The 17185-nt window shown below is 40.9% G+C and overlaps 1 protein-coding gene across 5 annotated transcripts in view; it reads right to left on the reverse strand.

The window, feature by feature from the left end:
• EXOC1 (exocyst complex component 1) overlaps positions 1–17185 on the reverse strand; it is a 65728-nt gene that overhangs the window by 36907 nt on the left and 11636 nt on the right. For 3 of the 5 annotated variants that reach the window (XM_039539770.1, XM_039539767.1, XM_039539768.1), the window contains exons 4-9: positions 12418–12577; positions 9938–10125; positions 6525–6752; positions 6229–6361; positions 5942–6051; positions 4834–4887 (exon numbers count right to left, since the gene is read on the reverse strand). In XM_039539770.1, coding sequence (XP_039395704.1) covers positions 4834–4887; positions 5942–6051; positions 6229–6361; positions 6525–6752; positions 9938–10125; positions 12418–12577 — 873 coding nt within the window. The remainder of the gene's footprint in view (positions 1–4833; positions 4888–5941; positions 6052–6228; positions 6362–6524; positions 6753–9937; positions 10126–12417; positions 12578–17185) is intronic. The other 2 variants (XM_039539772.1, XM_039539771.1) reach the window with 1 other exon arrangement.

Raw genomic sequence — 17185 nt, forward strand, 5'->3', positions numbered from 1 at the left:
CTGTGGAAAAAAATAGTATGCAATCATGTAATTAAAACTGTATCTTAATGCACATGAACAAGGGGGCTGAATTAAGGTGGTACAGGTAACCTTAATTCTGGCATTTCCTAATTTTTGAGTGCATGTCTTTGCAACCTTAATAATGTTCTTTAAAAGTAAGGGTTTTTTTGTGTTTAATACAGTGGTCACCAACCGGTCGACTGGTCCGATCCTGGAGACTCTCCCAGTCAATTACGATCTCTGGCCGCCTAAAGTCCGGTGGCACAGCAGGGCCACACTAAGGAAAGCTCCCGGCCTGCCCCAGCCCCACGCCACTCCCGGAAGCCGCCAGCATGCCCCTGCAGTCCTTGGGGAGGGGCAGGGGTCTCCGTCTACATGCTGCTCCTGCCTGCAAGCACTGCCCCTACAGCTTCCATTGGCTGGGAATGGGGAACTGTGACCAATGGGAGCTGCGGGGACGGTGCCTGCAGAGAGGGGCAGGGGCAAGTTGGCCCCTTCTGGGAGCCCCTGAACCCCCTTCCAGAGCCAGCAACTCATACCCCCTCCTGCACCCCAACTCTATGCCCCAGCCCAGAGCCCCCACCTGCACCCCAACTCTCTCCCAGAGTTTGCACCCTTCACTACCTCCTGCACCCCAACCCTCTACGGAGCCCCTTCCCACACTCCGAACCCCTCAGCCCCAGCCCGGAGCCCACACTCCCTCCCAAACCCCAAACCCTTGCCCGGTGAAAGTAAGTGAGGTGGGGGAGAATGGAGTGAGTGGGGTGGGGCTTCAGGGAAGGGGCGGGATAGATCCTGGGTTGCACTTAAATTCAAAAAATGATCTTGTGCGTAAAAAGGTTGGAGATCACTGGTTTAATACAAGTTGAGATGACAAATGCAATCTGGAGTCATAGTAGACTGTATGATTATTAGCTCAATTCAAGGTTATATTTCACAGATTTCATTTTTCAATTTTCACTGCTTTTCTGGCAGTGCAGAGGGCACAAAACTGCCCTGGTTAGGCAGCCAGTGATTCCTGTGACATAACAGAATTTTCAAGTAGTGTAAAGTCAGCTTAAACCACTGTCAGCCACTCTCTCCAGATATAAGGGTATCCTTGAGCAGGTAAGAGATGGGATGGGGGTGACCATTTGGCAAGGTGGTCCTAAGAAGATGATTTTAGTGTGTGTAGTTTAGAGCAGCCATTAGGCTGCTTTAAGTTACATGGGATGCCAGTTTGGCACCTAGAACACAGAAACAAAAAAGATTACTTAGGGCCAACTTCCCCCATAGCCACTTCCCACTGTACCAAGTACAGTTCAAACACTTGGGAATTAGGCGCAATGTATGTAAAAGAAGTGTGTAGAACTCAAAATCTTTGTCGTTTTCAACTGTAATTTAGCCATGGACACCTAAATTAAGAGACTTAAACCTGGACATTCCATATAAACGTTAACTGAAAAATAACCTTAACTAAACACTGCAATCCGAACAATTCAGTGTATTTAAAATGCTTTAGACGAACTAGTCAAACTATGATTTTTTTTATTATTACTTTTATTACAGCCTCCTTTCTCATAATTGGAATGATAAAGAAAACGACATCCAATTTGGGATACAGCATAAATTAGCAGATTACATTAAAATGATTCCTAGCCTGAGATGACTTTTCTTATTTGTCCCAGCAAAGAGTAAGTTCACACACTCAGATAAATTTTTCTCTCTAAAACCCAACCGAAACTTTGAAATTTGACTTTACCAAATACAAATTAGAAATGCAGGAGGCGGACCACACCTTGGTATAAGCTCAGATGGGCACAGGCCACACTTGAGTCACCCCTGCCAAATGAGGAGAGTGTGATCTTTGTGGTCATAGTATGTATGTGTCGTTTGTCTTTATTGCTGCATATTTATTTAAAACAAAACAATTAAAAAAAACAGGGATCAGCTAGGCTTAAACAAGAGTAAGTAGATATAATATGTCAACAACAGCAATTATCTTCCTATTTGTAAGGGAATTAACACTGTTAAAAGGTCGTATATTAGTTCAGTAACAGCAAAATATTCTTAATTGCTCTTTGATGCCACCCACCCTTTTTAAGATAGGCTTTTCATAGAAATGCAATACAGAAAACCTCTTAGTCATCTATTTCATCCTCCTACTATGCAGCCTTGTTTCCTACAATATATATTTCAGTTGTTTTGTTCAGTCCAGACTCAACTATTGGGGCTTCCATCACTTTTCTTGCAGGACTTCTGTACAATTTCTTGATATTATTGTTAGGACATTCTCAGATATTCAGCCAAAATTTCCTTTGTTTATTTCATCCCATAATTCCAATTCATGCCCCTCTTGTACCACTTCAAAGAATTTCCCTCTCTGCTTGATATTAACATTCTTCACATAGTTATAGTTGATCATGTTCACCCTCTAGCCATGATCTATCAAAGTTAACTTTGTTCTACTTATTTTTCCTTCCAAGTCAATCTCTCCATCTTAATTTTTTCTGTTGCTCTACTCCGAATGACATCCAGTTTGTTTAAATTCTAGCATCTAGGGGCCCAGAACTAACAGGTGTTTTTCCTCCAAAAATGCCACACAAAAAGGAGTACCACCTCTGGTTCAGCGTACTGCCACTAAATACGTACATAGCACAAAATTACAGTTTTTTGTCCTCACGTTGCACTGCAAGCTTTTATCAAGTTTGCTGTCCACTGTCCCTTAGGACTGTTTCAAAAGAAGAAAGCCCAGCTGATTTATGTTTTCCTTACTAAGGGAACCTGATAAATTATCTGTAACTTTAGGATGTTATTAAATAAAATACAAGTTTAGAAAACAAGATTAGAACGCAGACAAGTAAATGTTTAACTGTATCAACTGCTGAATGTTAGCAATAGTAACTGCAGACTTTTTGCAAATGCAATGAGCTCTAATGTGGAGTTGCATTTTTCTGTTTAAAATGTCAGATTTCTAGACTTTCTTGTTTGATTCTTTTAAATTAAAAATATAAGTGAATTCACTGGTACATAAAACTTTGTTTTTAAAATGAAACAAGCTGCATTATAGTTTAAGGTTAAGATATCTAAGCTTGGATAAATCCACTGGAGTTTATTCTCCCTTTATCATGTCTAAATAAATTCAGCTGACAATATAAATTGATTGTATGTATGAGCAGAAGACTGAACTGCTTCATGTTTTCACACTTGCCTTTTCTGGTTTAGGATTGCTTCTTAATGAAACAAGGAAAGTGCTTACATGAGAAATTCAAATAACTCACACAAGTAGTTCTAAACAAAAAGTGCAACTCTCAACAAGATGTTAAAGACAAGAGAAAATGCACCAGTTAGAGACATTTCATATACATTTAAATGGGCAATTTCTGCTTTCAATTCATCCAACTGCCTAGTAAGACAGTATGCCATTTTATAAGCCAATACCTTTGACACAACACACTTCCGTACTGTCTAACATGCTAAATTTAAAGTATAATTTGTTGTTCTTGCTGCTGCTACATTTGAAGATGAGAGTTTAAACAAGGGCATATTCCTTCCCAGTCCATCAGCTTTTCCTACTTGAACCTGTAGTGAAATTACTCAATTCTGCTGAATGGGACATCAGATTTTGAGTTTACACCCTCCCAATGTCCTCACTGAAGGATTAAGCAGAAGAAGAAACTGGACTGGTGTCAGCACTTATCCAGGCACAAAGATTAGAAATCTTGGCAAAGGTAATACAGAATACAACTGGCTGAGTAAGTTTACTGTTTTTTATATATCCTCCCTCTGAAGTTTCCTCCAGTATGCACCAACAGTATGGCTTAGATAAGTGATATATCAGATGAATGCAACCAATATACACCTCTACCCCAATAGAACGCTGTCCTCGGGAGCCAAAAAAATCTTACTGCGTTATAGGTGAAACCGCGTTATATCGAACTTGCTTCGATCCACTGGAGTGCGCAGCCCCCCCCCCAGAACGCTGCTTTACCGCGTTATAACCGAATTCATGTTATATTGGGGTATAGATGTATTACATTGTAGTAAGAGCTAACTCTCTAAACTTGTATAAAAAAGCATTATCAGGAGCATAAAATTATAAAAGCAAGTTCTCAATAAATCTGCACTTAAATGCACAACCATCCTCTTACTGCACTGCCCAGCAAATCTAACTTTCCAGCTTCACTAATGAGAACCATTTACTAGAGACAATGGTGTTCAAGCCCTACCTGTTCATTTAGACACACTGATAGATGAAGAAGTGGGGTGCCACAGATTTGCGGGGGGGGGGGGTTAAATGTAAGGAAGGGTAAAAAAAATTTAGAAAGAGCAGAAGCTAACAATGACAATTCTAAGCAGATCCAGCACGTTATTCTTTTACAAAGTAGAGAAATACTTGCCATTACAGGGAGAATCTGCACTGCCAAACGCAATGTCATGTGCACGTGGGATTATCCTGCATTACTCTATTATTTGGAAAAACTCTTCATTTTCTGCAATACCTAGAAGAACTATTAGCATTTCAGCCTGCTTTTTTTGTTTGGTGCTGTTTGTATTGGTTATGCACAAACCTTTTCATTTTGTGGCAAATGTAATAAAAGTTTTCTTCATGCAACTTGTCACTTCACCACCTTAGTTATGCTTCAGAGGCCATGTGAATGTTGTCTGTCCACTAACAGACACACAAAGCTTGAGTGCTGATACGAACATTGGAGGAGGAGCCCTTATACTCTGCAACCAATAAAGGCAAGTTTCCGATTTATGAAGCCAAAGTTGCAACAGCTAGTTAGATTTAGCAAGCTTTTAAAAACAAAATAAAATTAGAGAAGCTTGAATCAAACCTGATGTACTCACAGAAACCGAAAGATAGTAGGACCTGTTATAGAGCTGAAGAAGGGTCTGAGCAAACTAATTGGAGATAAAATACAGGAATAATAAAAAAAGTGTTGAAACTTGAAATGTGCTAAAAAAAACCACACAACCCCACACAATATGAATTCGAAATCATTTAAAACAAGGATCAAAGCCACATCAAGACGATTCTACTTGCTGCAAGGTCCATACAAAAAAACCCTGCGGAATTGCAAAAGCAAGAGTTGTTTAGTCTCCTCTGCTTGGAACCAATCCTATAAACACTTTAATCCAACACCTTCTACAAGTCCTCAATTCAAGCCTCCTTCACCCATATTGTAAGATTTTAAAAAGTTACTTCACTTATAATTTTAGAACAATTCACCTACAGAACTGGGAGTATGCCACTTGCTCCACTACAAGAAATATCTAGATCAAAGTCCTACTGAATTGTGTAGGACTCATCCCTACTACAAATACGATCGTATCAGGCAGCCTATTTACCTTATGTCCAAATCCATGCTTATATCATAATTCCAATTTGTTGCATAGACTGAAATTCAGCCATGTTTTGTAACCAAGCTACATGAAGAACTGGAACAGCGGCATAACAATAGATGTGCGAACAGTCATAATACAGCTTCCTTGATACAATTATATCTGTAGTGGAGATGGGCCCTTCTGTGGTAGGGAAGGGACCACCTTTTAATACTCATTCCGGCTCTCACAGACTATTGCTCTTTGTTGTTTCAGCTACTGAACTTTTAAGGCTAAAATAAATTACTATGGTTATATCACAAAACTGAACCTTAAGGTACATGTCAAATTTAATATAGGTCATTTTGTGCAAAGACATCTAGACGGTTATTTCCGTGGCATCTAGCTGTTAGAAGCCATTAGAAATCTCTCCACTTGAATTGAGTATTATACATACTTATTAGACTATTGTAAATAAATGTGTCAGAGTCAGGTAAGTTATTATGTGGATCAGAAAATGTGCTTGGATTTCAGTTAATCACATCAAACTTTATGATTGTTTGTTTTCAAAGCTTCCAAAAAGGCCATCTAGCTGCAAACATCTGGATTAAAGAAGCAAAGTACCATAAATTACCTGCTGAACGAACACATTGTTCAGATGACTGGCAAGTCTTCGTGCAAATTGTTCACGTAGGTCACTGAACCGCTGTTGTTGCTGTTTGACTGCATAAAGCATATTGTGTCCTAAAAATCACAACAGAAAATATTTTAAGACTGGTATGTTTCTTTGTTAGGAGTGGAAGAAGCTACACGGCAAGATTCCCTATGTGTGGAAAAACTATCTAAAAAACTGAAAGGAGAGGTACTACTGTAACAATGAGAGTATTACATTTTCCCTATTTTATTTAATAAAAGCTTTACCTGGTCGAAGAGCTACATTCATACACTGCAAAAGGGCATCAGCTGCATTAGTGCAGGCTTCAATGCCTCGAGAAGATGCCAGATCCCCCTCCTGGAGGGCCTTTATGTGACCTTTAGCCAAATCCATATGATTCTAAAAGATAACATACAAGTACAGTATATGAGCAAAGCACTGGCTCAAAGTTTAGTTTCATGCTATTCTATTGGAAGAAAACTGATATTATAAGACACTTCTAAAAATAGTTACTTCCCAATACAAAAGGTCTCAGATTTCAGGCCACAATTAACATGCTTACAACTAGGAATTCTATCTCCGACAGCAGCTTCACATTATTTGTGTTGCTGAGATGAATTAGGTGGTTGCTTTCTGAGATCTGATCCATTTGCTCTTTTACACTCTGTAGCATTTCCTCATAACTGCTCAGCTTCAGCTCAATTTGATCCACTTCCTTCAGAGCTTCATCCAGCAGCGTCATCAGGATGTTCACTTGTTTCTCAGAGGCCATGATTGACTGAATGTTTGCCTGCAGAGCAAATAGTTAATCACTTTATAGCCTGACTGTGAATAACAAATTTTATACATTTTTTTAAATGGCACCCTCATGACTATCAAATACTGTACCTCCCAAAATGTTAGGTTGCTCTGGCTTTCTCCAATTTCAATTATGTTAAAATATTAAGATTTTAAGTGGGTTTTAGCCCACGAAAGCTTATGTCCAAATAAATTTGTTAGTCTCTAAGGCCACAAGTACTTCTCATTCTTTTTGCTGATACAGACTAACACGGCTACCACTCTGAAACCTATGACCACAGAGTAGGTGCCTTAAGCCATGGCAGAGTATGGAATCCTCTTCTTATAAAAAATCAGTAAGAATAAAGTTTTGCTGTAGTTTTCACAGTATTCTAACATTAGTCAGCATGTAAAGGCTGTAGTCACAGAATAATTTTAACACTTTGGTCCCTGTGATTTTATGATTTTGCCCTATGGAAAGCTGGAGTTAGAGAAACTGTTTAATTGGCAATACAACCGTGTTTCTACATAAATCAACCCCATCCAGGAAAAAACAACTTTCAAGCTTAAGGCAAAAATATAGTTTAGATAGTTAAAACCTGTCTGTTCTGCAAAAATATTGGAATCACCGAGTCATTAAGTTCACTATGTGACAAAGCACTGGCAGGTTTTGTTTGTTTTTAAATAAGTTACTGTCAAAGATCAGTCAGTCCAATTCTGCAATACTGTGGCATTAATCCAAATCTCCTAGTTGACACTGCTTGGCACCCTATCCTAAGGTGAGCGGAATATTTTTTTCAAAGTTAACACCTCTGTTAGTGTCTCAATTTATTTTATAGTGTTCTCATTTCATAGAGTGAACTCTTATCACAATTTGCTTATCTTTTTATTAGTCTATTTACATATTTAAGAGTTGGTTTACTAAACATATATTTATGGATCTCACTTTTCCTTCATTTGTTTTTTGGGAGATGAAAACGTCTTCTAGAATGCCTTCCTTTTCCTTCTCTATCCTTTACCTGAAGTCCATTCAGCTCATTTCAGAAGGCCTGGAAATGGTTTTAAAGTTCTTTAATAGAGGTACTAGTGAACATGCAATTCTTCTGCACAAAGATGTCTGTTACAGCCGCCACCCTGCTGCATTCCTTTCTGTTTTCCTCTCTGTGTGGCCGCCCCCCCCCGGCCATGGGGCTAGCAAGAGTCATAGCCTGGCCCTGCTCAGTGGAATGGCCTTTGCAGACTAACCGGAGCCATTGCTCTGCTCCGGTGCGGGTGGGCCCCTGCCTCCTTTGTTCAGACCTGGGCTCGGTGTAGGGGGCACTGCCCAAGAATGCAAGACCTTATATGGCCACATAGCTGAGCATGTAAGTCATGCCTGTGATTTAGGACTTGCCCGGACATGTCTGTGCTCACCTGAAGTCTTCTCTCCTCCCCTGTAAGAAGGGGAACCAATCAAAGTTACTGGCGGGAAACTGCCTAAGTTTGCCTATATAACCAGACATTTTCTAAGCAGACCTCGGAGAAGGTCCTTACTTTGCCACCTGGTCTGATCAGCTAGGGGTCTTTGGGAGGCCCTCCCCCCGCTCTCGTTTGTTTTTGAGCATACCCCCGTTTTTAAACTCCCCTCCCACGAACAACGAATTTTGCCTGGAGATCTCCTGATTATTGTGAACGAATTGAGTCCTCTCTGTGTCCTCTGATGCTGCTGCTGTGCCTGCCTCTGCTGTTGTCCTGGGGATTGGTAAGAACTCTCTCTTGCAGACCCTCCCTGTTCTAGCTGCTGGCTTTTTCTTCCCCCAACGGACAGACCCAAGTTAACTCCTTGGTCTGCATCTGTAATCTGGTTCTGGTTCTACAGCTCCTTTGCTGCTAGAAATAAGCCTGTGCCTCCCTGAATTCTATCCTGGGCAGCTCACTTGCAGTTGCTCCACTGCTGCAGCCACACCCTTAAAGAACCACCCCCTAGTATAAGGTGCACTCATTAGGTTAAGTTAGGTTTAGCATTATACTCTGTAAGTTAGGCTTAGAGAATTGTTGCATTGTGTTTTGTTACTTGCTAATTTGTGTAGTCTTGGTTAAGTTAGATCATAGATAAGATTTTACTGTGTTTTGTATAATTGTGGTTAAGTCGGTCTTTCTACTGCAACCATACCCCCCCCAGCTTCTTTGTGTCCCTCTGACTCCTTACAGTCTGTCTGTTCTCTGTGTCTCTCTAAGTTTAAATCTCCCTCTGCTCCACCACGTGCCCCTCTTCCCCTATCCCAATCTAGCATAAAACCCCATTGGTTACTTTTTCCTCTCTGATACACCTCACATTCTATATTTACACCACTGTGACACATTTTTACCTAAAATTGTTTGTTATTTAACATATTTCTCCATAACTGTTAGTTGGATATATGCTGCTGTGACTCACCTTTCTACATAGAAATTGTTAACTGCCTGTTACATTTATACCTCAGTGTTAATTGTTCACCAACTGTATTGTACCCCACTATTGAAACCCCCTATACTGTTCACCAAAAGAAACCCCTCCCCAATTGTCTACCTTAACAAACCCCACACCCCTCACTATTAAATTTTCCCTGTTTTTGCATTTTCTTAATAAAGTTTACTTTGCACCCCACCCGTGTGGTAATTGTCCCCCAAGATCCCCTACCTGCTGGCAGGGACAAAAGATAGCACTATATGTATCCAGTTAACTGTAATATGCATGATACTCTTTAACCTCTACTTTAGAATGCACTGTACACGTTCACACAAATATAAAATGTAACAAATGCATAAAGCAGAAGTCTATATAAGATTCCAGGATTGTGTCTCTGTGTCACTCTGAAGCCAAGAATATCTGTTGAATCAACATGATGAGATGGAAGCAGCTACAGCATTAGTAAGAGCTCTTTTTGTTTAAAATATGAACAGGTTTAATTATCACTGGGATTCATTGTCTGGTATCATATGATTTAAGTTCTCCGCCATTTTTGGCCTATGCAAAAAACAAAACAAAAAAAAACCACCACATTTTTGTGTATTACACCTGTGCAATAACACCTGTGCAGTAGCTCGAGCTTTCAGCTACTAGTTAAATTATACTGTCATATGTGCAAAAATGCACTAAAACTGAGTTTCACAATGTGTGCTAATTCATTATATAATTAAAAAAAACAAAAAAAAAACAAAAAACCAAGAAATCCTTACCCCATCTAACACCTGCAGCTCTCTGGATAACTTTTCTGCAAAGGCTTCAGCATTAGAAATGGCATATTCACAGCCTTCCATCATTATTTCAATGTCCTGTTCCTCTCTTGCATTTAACTCTTGATACTCATCCACAGCTTCTTCATCTCCTCCTGCTACACTCTGATTTTCTCCACTTGGAACAGATTCTTATGAGGGGAAGGGGGGGGGGGAGAAAAGCCCACAATGAATTCATTTTTTGTAATAAAAAACCAGGAAAAAGTGCTACCATTTTAAATGGAGATAGATAATTCAACCTCCTTTAAACAAAAGTAATTAGATTAGACTAAAAGACAAGGCCACATCAAATACAGGAAAGGAAACACATACAATACAATACAAAAACAAACAAGCATGCATGCGGGCTAAGCCCTATATTTACTTCAAAATCTTTTGTAGGGTTTTAGGGATAAGAGCCAAAGCTAAACCTTCACACCAAAGAAAGTTTGGAGAATTTCAGTAACACATCATAAGAGATTGCCAATTCATTCCTACCCAATTCCACAAGCAAGTCAAGAAAGCTTCATAGTCACTGCTACTGAAGACTGCTCATACATTTAGCAGATGCAGCCAGGATATTACCTATGTAGACTGCTAGAAGAAGATCAACTACAGATGATATCTCCTGCTTAATACTAAAATAAACTGGAGGCGACTTGAGTTCAAGAAGCATGGGGACTCATTCTGTTACCCACGATGGAAAGTTAGATAAAGGGTAGTAACTGGCAAGATAGTTAATGTAAAGGGATTGTTTCTTTGGCAGGGCCACATTCTACTTTCACAATCCTTAATAATAGGTTTCAAACCTCCCATACTGGCCTCTACCAGCCATTAAGTGCCAAGGTTCAGCTAACAGATAGATGTAAACAATTCCCCCCAACACATCCAGTGGCGCCCACCAAGACAGCTGCCCTCCCACCACCCAAAAATCAAGCCACTTATTTAGCATTTAGGAGCCCAACCTTAGGCACTCATTTTTGTAAATCTTTCCCTCTACCTCTAAAATATGCTAAGAGTAATTCATAGAAGAAAAAATTGTTCTATAAATAGAAACTGAATTCCCTGAGTAAGAGTGAAGTTGATGCTCAACAGAAATTTCCCACAGGAACAGGAAACAATGAAGGAAATGAGGATTACACCTCAAGACATTATCTGAATGTTAGCTGAATATTAGCTGAAATCTGCCACAGGTTTCAGTGTTTTTTTGCTGTCACAATAGTAAGCTTATGAAAACAGTTTGAAAAGAGTGATTACAAAAGCATAAAAGACATTCATGTAGTCCCATACACCTTCTATCACACACCTGGAACTTGCTTTCTCTAGCCATTTGAAAAGATATTCAATGAATTATTTCAAGAGAACAAAAGCAACTTAATTACAAAAAAAAATCATTACACAAAATAATAAAGGAAAAGGTGTTACGCACCTTCTGCAACTTTAGGTAGTTCTGGAGAATAAAAAGGTGTGAAAAAAGCAGAGGAAAGGAAGCAAAGAATATTAGCTGGGCAGAGTATGAACATTGTGTGTGTGTTTTTTTAAATGGCAACAAGGTTGAATGTTACAACATCATAAGATTTGAAAAATTCAAGTTCAACATTAAAAAAGTAGGTTCCCAAGGAGTTTTTTTTAACCTGTAAATACCCCTTAAGTCTAATGACTTGAATTTAAATGTATCTACATGAGTCAATTTAATTGTTTAATACTAGCATATTACTTCTGCTATTTCTGATTAAATCAATCTATGAACTGTCGTCATTTCGCTGCAATTTATACCAGATTCTAGCCATCTAAATGATTTAGCCTTTTACAGTTTTACTCATGTTGTTATGATACAGAATAAGGTTACTCCTGTTAGTCTGATACATCAAAGACTGCTCCAAGACAATTGATTAGTCACTACATGCAATTAAATCCTACGAAGACTTTCCAAGATTTATATAAAAGAGTATCAGATTACCGTGGAATAATCCTAAACAAATGCAAAAAGAAGTTTACACACATTTGTATAACATAGTAAGATTTATACAACTGCACAAAGGGAAGTTAAATGCCAGCATGAACAGAGTTCTCCTCTTCTTAGACTTACACATGATCTTTATTGTATTAGGGAGTTAGTGAATATTTCAATATTCACTAATTATTCTGTGTCTCCAGCATACAGACTGTTTCATTCGTAGAAAATGTCTTGTTCTATTTGTTATAATAGTGAACCTGCTTTCCCCCAAAACATAGCTTCAAATGAACAAGTATCTTTACCACTAGGGTAGTAAATTTGAATAGATATAGTTCCTAGTATTTAAGTCCATTAATTGAATTAGTTAGTATTCCAAAACCGGACCTTGCATTTGCTTTTTATACATTTTATTGAATATATTTTACCACAATGGTGTAAAATGGTAAGTTTTGTTTGTTTAAAAAAAGCCACCATTATTGAATGTTACCTTCCAAAAGCTGGGCACTAACATTTACGAAGTCAATTTTCTTTCTAAGATATCTCTGGTTCAGTTTCCAGATACATGAAATGAAAGTGTTCTTTTCTGCTGTGCTGCTGGCAACCCATTTGTACACTTTGTCGAAATGCAAGTCAAATTCAGGATTTTCCTGCAAAAGACCAGAGAAAACTCATCAGGCTTATCAGTTATAGCTGGTTCTCTGAATAGTGGAATGACAGTTTCTAGTGTTTAAAAAAGTGGTGTGATGGTGGGACAAATGGAAGCTTTACTGCTGTCAACTATATGTGGTGTGCTGAGATAGCAGGCATACAAGTGTACTTTGATCAAGGAGAGGCTCAGAAACTTCAGGTAAATATTCCAAAATAGATTGTATGGGGTGGGGGGGGGGGGGAAAGCATAATTCAAACCTTCAGGTAAACAGGTTACAGATTGCCATGAAGAACAAAACCATTTTCTTGAACTAGATCTGGTGACATTCTCATAGGATATGAATACTCCTGTGACAGATCTTGGAGATTTGTTTATTAGTACACCTCTACCCCAATATAACATGGTCCTCAGGAGACAAAAAAAAAATCTCACCGCGTTATAGGTGAGACCGCATTATATCAAACTTGCTTTGCACTCCCCGTTCCTTGTTTCCTGACTGCCCCCTCCAGAGACCCCCATCCCTAATCACCCCCAGAATCCCACACCTTACCCAACCCGCCTGTTCGCTGACTGCTCCGACCCCTATCCACCCCCCACCCCCACCCCGACAGGCACTCACCGGCAGCGGCGGGAAGCGGAGCAGCCTGGCCCCAGTCTGCTCCACCCTGCCAACTCCCAGCCACAGTGCTCTGCTTCCCGCCATAAGTGAGTGTGGAGAGGTTGGGGGAAAGGATGCCCCCCCCCACTCACCTGCAGCGGGAAGCAGAGCAACGCGGCCCCAGCCTGCTCTGCTTTCCTTGCCCCAGCCCCAGCCATGTCGCTGGGGGGTGGCTGGGGAAAGGTCCTGCACTCACCTGCAGAGGGAAGTGGAGCGCCACGGCTGGGAGCTGGCAGAGTGGAGCTGGCTGGGGCTGGGATGCTCCACTTCCCGCCGCCAGTGAGTGCGGTGAGGTTGGGGAAAGGACGCCCTCCGCACTCACCTGCAGCAGAAAGCAGAGCGAGGCGGCCCCAGCCCGCTCCACGCTGTCAGCTCCCAGCCGCGACACTCTGCTTCCCGCTGCAGGTGAGTGCAGAGAGGTTGGGGAAAGGACGCCCCCCGTACTCACCTGTGGCGGGAAGCAGACCGCTGCGGCTGGGAGCTGGCGGAGTGGAGGGGGTTGGGGCCGGGCTGCTCCGCTTCTGCTGGCGAGTGTGTGTGTGGGGGGAGGGGGGAGAGAAATCCCTTCCCCCAAGCCCCCTCCCCCGACAACACAGCTGGGACCAGGGTGAGGAAAGCAGAGCGGGCTGCTCCCGGCCCCCCGCTAATTCCCCAAGCCACTCTGGGACTGCAGGGCCCCCAAAAGTGCCCTCCCACAGCTCCTGCCCCCCAGATCCTCGGGTAGAGGTGTACTCTTTGCCCAAGCTGGTACAATCAAAATGACCTAGGCCTTGTCCGTCTTATCTTTCTGACCACCAGAAGCAGCAATGGAACCAGTGGGAAGGCATACAGTTGATCCTTGCCCCAATACAATCGGAATGCATCTGTTACTGCATCTTGAGCAGAACTATGGACATTTTCTGCATTTTAGAGTTTTGTAGTTGCACTCATCGCTGTAAGATTTGAGCACCGGTGGATAGAGAACCAATCAGCTGCATTTATAAAAAAATTGCAAACTAGGGTTTTACTTTCCCCCGTAATAAGTCACTTACAAAAAGTGAACAATTTCAATTTTATTATTACATTTATCTTATTGCACCCACCAATGAGAACATTGCCTTAGAATCATAGAATATCAGGGTTGGAAGGGACCTCAGGTGGTCATCTAGTCCAACCCCCTGCTCAAAGCAGGACCAATCCCCAACTAAATCATCCCAGTCAGGGCTTTGTCAAGCCTGACCTTAAAAACCTCTAAGGAAGGAGATTCCACCACCTCCCTAGGTCCAGTGCTTCACTACCCTCCTAGCGAAAAAGTTTTTCCTAATATCCAACCAAAACCTCCACCACTGCAACTTGAGACCATTACTCCTTCTTCTGTCATCTGCTACCACTGAGAATAGTCTAGATCCATCCTTTCTGGAACCCCCTTTCAGGTAGCTGAAAGAAGCTATCAAATCCCCACCCCACATTCTTCTCTTCTGCAGACTAAATAATCCCAGTTCCCTCAGCCTCTCCTCATAAATCACGTGCTCCAGGCCCCAATCATTTCTGTTGCCCTCCACTGGACTCTTTCCAATTTTTCCACATCCTTCTTGTAGTGTGGGGCCCCAAAACTAGACACAGTACTCCAGATGAGGCCTCACCAATGCCAAATAGAGGGGAATGATCACATCCCTCGATCTGCTGAAAATGCTTATACAACCCCAAATTAGCCATTAGCCTTCTTGGCAACAAGGGCACAATTCCCAGCTTCCTGTCCACTGTAACCCCTAGGTTCTTTTCTGCAGAACTGCTGCCTAGCCATTCAGTACTCAGTCTGTTGCAGTCCATGGGATTCTCCCATCCTAAGTGCAGGATTCTGCACTTGTGCTTGTTGAACCTCATCAAGTTTCTTTTGGCTCAATGCTCTAATCTGTATAAGTCCCTCTGTATCCTATCCCTACCCTCCAGCATATCTACCACTCCTCCCAGTCTAGTGTCATCTGCAAACTTGCTGAGGGTGCAGTCCACACCATCCTCCAGATCATTAATGACGATACTGAACAAAACCGGACCCTGGACCGACCCTTGGGGCACTCCGCTTGATATCGGCTGCCATCTAGACACGTAGCCATTGATCACTACCCATTGAGCCCGATGATCTAGCCAGCTTTCTATCCACCTTATAATCCATTCATCCAGCCCATACTACTTTAACTTGCTGGCAAGAATACTGTGGGAGACCGTATCAAAAGCTTTGCTAAAGTCAAGGAACAACATGTCCACTGCTTTCCCCTCATCCACAGAGCCAGTTATCTCATCATAGAAGGCAATTAGGTTAGTCAGGCATGACTTGCCCTTGGTGAATCCATGCTGACTGTTCCTGATCACTTTCCTCTCCTCTAAGTGCTTCAAAATTGATTCCTTGAGGACCTGCTCCATGATTTTTCCAGGGACTGAGGTGAGGCCTTGATTACAAGCTTCTTTTCATTAGCCACTTATATATCCAGCATCAACTGCACTGAACATAGACTATGGAGTTTAAATCAGGCTAAGCACTTTAAAATACCCACCTTTCCTCCAGTGAAAGTTTCATATCCTCTTAATGCTATACATTCTGTGCAAATTAGACTAGCATTTACCACGACCTATTACTTGTATTGCTGCTAATGTTTTTCCTACAAGCAATTGGCACATGAAACTGGACATGATGGGAAATGAAATCTTTGTTAGGACTATTTCCCACAAAGCACTATAAAAGAATCTCAGTTGCCTCATCAGTATTACCTGCTAAGTGTGATGATTAATGATACATTATAAAAAGTGTGCGTACACACAATTTTATGGGTGTTGTGCATTATAGATGATGTGCGATGTGAAAGACAAGGGTCCTGTGGGAAAAAAATAGTGTGTGATCCTGTAATTAAAACTATTATAATAATGCATTCCCACAAGGGAGCTGAATTAAAGGTGCATAGGCAATGTTAATTCTGGCTTTTCTTAACTTTTGTGTGCTTGACTTTGCAACCATAATGTTTTTTTAATAGTTTTTATAAGCTATTTATAAATAGCTTATAAAGTATGACATACATACAGAAAACACACACACTTCAGAGACATATTGGGTTCCACTGAGTAAACTGCTCTTAAAGAAAAGCCTTGATAGAAACAATAGTTTTAGGGGAACTCTGACCCATAAGGAAGTTATTTCCCTAAATTAAATTTAGATTTTCTTTTTAATTGTACTCTTCTTAAAAGTTACAACCAACATGTGTGTTAAACATATATTACAGGAGTAATAAAGTTAAGTGTATTCACCCTACTCTTGACGGAAATCTTCTACAAGCCAGTAAATCTAAATAACATTTTGGATTATTCATATATAATACCAACAGGCAGAACATTAAAGGGAAGAAAGAATGAGTAATGTGTGGGCTACACATTACGCCCCTACACGACTGTTTAAGTCAACATAATTTTCGTCACTCAGGGGTGTAAAAAAGACACTCCCCTGAGTGACGTAAGTTAAATTGACTTAAGCGCTGACCACACCGGCACTATGTTGACAGGAGACATTCTCCCACTGACGTAGCTTCCACCTCTTGCAGAGGTGGAGTAATTATGCCAACGAAAGAGCGCTCTCCCATCAGCATAGTGCATCTTCACCAGATGCAGTACAGTGGCGCAGCTGTGCCGATATAGTGCTCTAGTGTAGACTTGCCCTGTGTTTTGTCCCCACCATTCCCATCTCCAGTTACACACCAAGTTCTGAGATATTAAATACTTAATAGAAAAGTTACCTTCTACAAAATAGAGATCAATTTCAGGGCCAAAACCAAGTTACTGTTGTGGGCATGCACAATCTAGGATTTATGAAGAAGCAAAATATCTCAGGGTCATATACTTTTCAACAGATGGGTCAATGTTCTCATTTCTTGTGGATGGCTTATAAAAATGTATCTCATTACCACGTACATTATTTGTTTTAGA

This window comes from Mauremys reevesii, linkage group 5, assembly GCF_016161935.1.
Source record: "Mauremys reevesii isolate NIE-2019 linkage group 5, ASM1616193v1, whole genome shotgun sequence".
NCBI classification, from domain to species: domain Eukaryota; kingdom Metazoa; phylum Chordata; order Testudines; family Geoemydidae; genus Mauremys; species Mauremys reevesii.